This window comes from Orbicella faveolata, unplaced genomic scaffold, assembly GCF_042242905.1.
Source record: "Orbicella faveolata isolate gen_17 unplaced genomic scaffold, um_ofav_v1 contig_34, whole genome shotgun sequence".
NCBI lineage: Eukaryota > Metazoa > Cnidaria > Anthozoa > Scleractinia > Merulinidae > Orbicella > Orbicella faveolata.
In genome coordinates, this window is record NW_028301563.1 from 25,028,673 (window position 1) to 25,030,782 (window position 2,110).

General features: G+C 39.1%; 1 protein-coding gene across 1 annotated transcript; it reads left to right on the forward strand.

Annotated features, from left to right (window-relative positions):
- Window positions 1–410: 410 nt before the first annotated feature.
- Window positions 411–935, forward strand: LOC149105421 (uncharacterized). Its single transcript, XM_089272353.1, has one exon. It carries the CDS (start codon window positions 411–413, stop codon window positions 933–935), a length of 525 nt encoding a protein of 174 aa, XP_089128479.1.
- The last annotated feature ends 1,175 nt before the right edge of the window (window positions 936–2,110 follow it).

Here is a 2,110-nt window from a genome sequence, read left to right on the forward strand (position 1 = left end):
GAAAACACCTGCACTTGTTCCTTTGACTCTCGTGACCCATATTATATTTATAAATTTAATTACCGGCCTGGTAAAATAATTCTGATAAGCCGTCATTTGTTTTTCAGACCAATAAGTTTAAAGCAAAATTCGCAATTAGCACGGAGAGAACTAAAGACCATGTTTTGAGTCAAGATTTTGTTTTTTAGACGGGAAGGTAAAGAGTTGCAAAGGTTTAGTTTCACTGACTGCTAGCCGGTCTATCATTCTCTTCTCAGAAGACTTATGCGTCTGGCTACGATGGAATGTGAAAGTTAAGACTCTTGCTCAGTCGAGCTTTTTGAAAGGATGGACGACCATGGATCTGTTTGTATATCTTGTCATCATAAATAAAGTAGTCGTCCAACGTTGACATCCAGGATTGTGAAGTGATGCTATCCTTGGATGTAGTATCACTATTTACAGCTATTCCTGTAGATAAAGCCTGTGATCACATAAGCAATAAACTACTCAAGGACGACACACTTTCTTCACGCACGAGCCTGGACAGCAATGAAATCATTTCACTGTTGAACTTTGTCTTATCTAACAGCTACTGTATTTATGATGACAAGATATACAAACAGATCCATGGTTTCGCGATGGGTAGCCCCGTCAGCCCTGTGGTGGCGAACTTGTGCATGCAAGCGATCGAAGAAATGGCCATCAACACGTCTGAAGTACAGCTTAAAGTATGGAAACGCTGTGTGGATGACATTTTTTGTATTATCAAAAGGAATGCTGTCAACTCCTTTCATACTACACTTAATTCCATCGACCCACACATCTCATTCACCATTGAAGAGGAATCTGAGCAACAGATCGCTTTCTTAAATACTTTGGTTTCCCACAAGGATGACACGATCACTATCGATGTTCAGCAGAATTCTACTTGTATACTAATGCAAATGCTGTAATGTGATTGGCTGAGCCATTGAACACTATCAGCCATTAGTGTGCAGTGGTTGGAGGTCGTCTAGGATATGGCGACGTTTTTTCGTTTTTCCAAAGTTTTGGAGGAAAACTTGAGGAAATGAAGGACACTTACGGCTTATTGAAATTATTGAAAAAAACTGATGCGCGCGCGCACACAACTTCAATTTTAAATGACAATTCAATCCGAGCGATCTGTTTTTTTTTTTCTGGCGCAAAGTTTAATAATACGTCAAGAAATAACTGGAAACCGTTATTTGAAGTAAACTATAGTAAGAATTCTACCTCATCAGCTATCACCTCATAGAAATCAAGAGCGAATAATCTAATTGTTAAATATCGCAAAGCAACCCACACGGACAGATATTGAGACTTTTCGTCTCACCATGACAAACTCCAGCTGAGACCCTCCTACATCGCGCAATTAAACTCCCTAGCACATCGTAAGAGAAAAATACCGAAATCAACCACGTCACTGATGCTCTACAAGCCAACAACTATCCCTCCTATGTTATTTCCAGCATCTTGAAGCAGAAATTTTCCAAACCGCCCACACACCTAAACAATTGGTTTGCATGTTTTGTTTGTTTGTTTTTTTAATGGGCTGCGCCTTAAGGGAACCCTAACAGTTTTGCCGTCCTTCCCTTCATCAATGGTGTCACGCAACCACTAACAAGAATTCTTCGAAGGCGAGACATTCAAGTTGTAAATAACCCCTTCAAGTCTTTACAGCAAGAGTTTCCTTTTCCCAAATTCAGACCATGTATCAAAAATCAACCGAACGTGATTTATAAGATACCCTGCGCCGATTGTGATTGGTGTTATGTAGGCAAAACTGGCCGGTGTGTTGAAACTCGTAAGAAAGAACATATCAGGAATGTCAAAACATGTACTAATGGTCAAACATTGAGAAACATGCGTGGTCATTCGACCATTGCATAGATTTTGATAATTCTAGTGTCGTCGACAAAGGCTTTTTTCGCATTAGAAAAACTTTGGAGGCTTGTTACACCTCTGCTACGAAGCATGCTGACAATAATTCTAAACCGATTCCAAACGAAAATAGTATTCTTTTATAAACAATAGTCACTTAATTTACACATTTTGACTTTGCTCTTGTTTTTCTTCTTATTTTTATCTCGCCTTTTCTTGCATGTAT